At 33.7% G+C, this 2,884-nt stretch overlaps 1 protein-coding gene across 1 annotated transcript in view; it reads right to left on the reverse strand.

Moving 5' to 3' along the window:
• The window catches only part of LOC106882071 (cytochrome P450 3A8), a 42,631-nt gene that overhangs the window by 28,730 nt on the left and 11,017 nt on the right, over window positions 1-2,884 (reverse strand). Inside the window, exons 4-5 of the mRNA XM_014932636.2 lie at window positions 2,199-2,295; window positions 1,442-1,558 (exon numbers count right to left, since the gene is read on the reverse strand). Of these exons, the coding sequence (XP_014788122.1) occupies window positions 1,442-1,558; window positions 2,199-2,295 (214 nt within the window). The remainder of the gene's footprint in view (window positions 1-1,441; window positions 1,559-2,198; window positions 2,296-2,884) is intronic.

A 2,884-nucleotide genomic window follows, 5' to 3' on the forward strand; every position in this document is an offset into this window, starting at 1 on the left:
CCTGGGGTCGATTTGCTCGACTAAAGGCGGTGCTCCAGCATGGCCGCAGTCAAATGACTGAAACAAGTAAAAGAGAGTAAAGAGTAAAAGAGAGTAAAGAGTAAAAGAGAGTAAAGAGTAAAAGAGAGTAAAGAGTAAAAGAGTATGATAATAACTGATATAAACATTGGTTGGTTGGTTGGTTGGTTAATTTGTTGATTCTCCAGCCATGCTTTACACCAGGTTGAAAGAAGGAAGGAGAGAGAGAAAGGATGAAAGAGAGATACGGAAAGAGTTAACATAAGATATGCTGGATGAGTGCACATGCTAGGCTTGGTGGCACACAATGAGTAAAAGAACATTCCACACACTGTTAGGGAGAATTACTAATAGACAAAAGGGTAGATGGAGGTGGAGGAGGAGGAAGGTTTGAAGGAGAATTAAGAGGGGTTAGGAAAGATGAGGAGGAGGAGGAGGAAGAGAAAGAGGAGGAAGAGGAGAGGACGAAGAGAGGGAGTAAATGGCAGAGAATTGATAGAAAGCGGAGTACTAATGAGAAATGAGTTGTTCTCTGTAGACAAAAGACAATGGCGAATAGCATATTTACGTTAAAATCCGCCGGAACGTATTGAGAATGAATATGTACGCCAGTGTCTATTTTAATTAAATTTTATTTTAAGGTAATAAATATTTTTCTTCTGAAAAACCGCCATTTTCAGTAGAATATCTTGTGTCTCGGTATATTCCGAAAATTTGTATTTATTTCATAATTTTGCATAAGAACCAAAAGATTTGATGATAGTTAAATTATAATCATTGTATATATATGCCATATTTTTTTATATTATCCATGGTAGCAAAAGTATAATTCCACAGTTAACTGTTACATGACGAATAAAACTCTAGTAAAATATATTAAAAACTGAATGATTTTTCCTTCGTTTTATTTAACACGAAACGCACTCATTATTTCTTCGGAAATTCATTCACCGACTGACATTTTATGACACCAAGATCTTTTAATATTGAAAATATATGGAGTCTTGGAGACACCGTATTTAGGGAATGTGTAGTGCATACTTGCTTCAAAATAAACCACCTCAATCTGGATATCTAAAATCCCATATTTTATATTTTCAAACGTTTCCTTATATTTCAAATAGCCTATTAACCTATTTCAAATATAGTTCAAATAGCCTATTAAATAGCCTATTTAGCCTATTAACACGTGGAAATAAATCATAGGTGTTTCTCTTTTCGTATATTATAAAGCCCACAGTTGCTTTCATTAATGCTCTTGTATTATATGTTTTGCAGACAAAAAAGAGTACATGGTTAACGAAAGCATTAAAATGACTGGATAATTATTATTTAAATAATTTCAGCAAATTTTGTAACAACCTTGCCTTAGATGTGATGGTTAAATCAAACTAAACAAGAGGAACTAAAGAACCGCGTTTACCTGTTTCATGCGTTTCGAGCTGAAAGCCGGACTGAGAACACTTCTTACATATTTCCATCGATCGTCTTTTAGAGAATTTAAAAAGTTTTCACTGAATTCGTCGGGTGGGAGGAAGTTCTATCGCAAAGAAATAAATCATGCTATAGAACTAAATCATGCTATAGAACTAAATCATACTGCATTTATACAAAGGTTGAATAATATAAAACTTAATGAAATATTTGTCTTCTTACTTCCCAGTATGCATGGCAACTTATTTTATTTTAATTCAGCAAAAAGCAATATAGTGTGTCTATCTGTGGTGTGTAGAAATAGTACACTCAGTAGTCTACATTAGGTACCTGCAAAGACATAAAAAGAGGTAGCAAGTCCGAAGTACAATCATCTTGGACGCAGGTTAATAAGGTACAAAATTTTCTGTTCTATCACACCGATTAACGAAGAAATGGGTTCCAAAAGTGTATTCGACCCTGGTAGTCCAGTCAAATTAGTTGATATTCTTCACAATCCATCACTAATTGCAAAAGAACCGAAACCTGTTGGGATTTATTCAGTCGGTACCCTTCATGATATACTAAAAGTCCCACAAAATCTAGTAATTATACTTGAGGTGGGAGTTAAAATTATACATGTTATACCAGTAATGGTAGGACTGTGGTGACAAATATAAAAGGATGAGAGTTTAATGGAAATAGTATAATGACATGGTTGAGGAATTTAAACTATTGCAAAACTGAAACAAAATTCTTATACTCACAAATCTGTTGATAAAACTGGAAAATTCACTGACACATATTTGTTTGATAATGTCTGGGTCACTGACCAAGATTGTTGGTTGAAAACCCACATAGAATCTATATTGATAGATCCAAACACGATAAAAATTACTAAGATAATATGCCAAGGAACTCATTATCTATTGTATATAGTATAACAACGCATGCATTCACGCACATACGCACGCACACGCACACACACACACACACACACACACACACACACACACACAAACACATATTCTTTTTGCGAAGTAATGATTACTTTTAAGTATTACTATTAAGATTCTATATATATCTTCCGTTTCCATATATATATATTGTTCGTTTGGTATGTTGATTCACTGTTTATTTCTATTTTTCTGGACCATATTATGCTGACGAGTAGAAGTTGTATAATACTACAATAACTACGAAATCATGATCTATAATTTAGTTCGTTTTTAAGGGGTTGGCTTTGAGAGTTGCATTTCCTCGCATTCGGTAAAAATGTGCTTTTTTATAGTAGTCTGACCTTAGAGTCCCTCATGGCGTGAGGCATTATTGTATAGTAATGCCCTTATATAAATATAAATATATATTTCGGGAATAAATGATGGATTTTTTCCCTTATGAGGTTTTTTTCACGCTAGCTACTTGATAAATTCTTGTAAAAGAATTCGTCCTA

This window comes from Octopus bimaculoides, chromosome 9 (assembly GCF_001194135.2).
Source record: "Octopus bimaculoides isolate UCB-OBI-ISO-001 chromosome 9, ASM119413v2, whole genome shotgun sequence".
NCBI classification, from domain to species: Eukaryota; Metazoa; Mollusca; class Cephalopoda; order Octopoda; family Octopodidae; genus Octopus; species Octopus bimaculoides.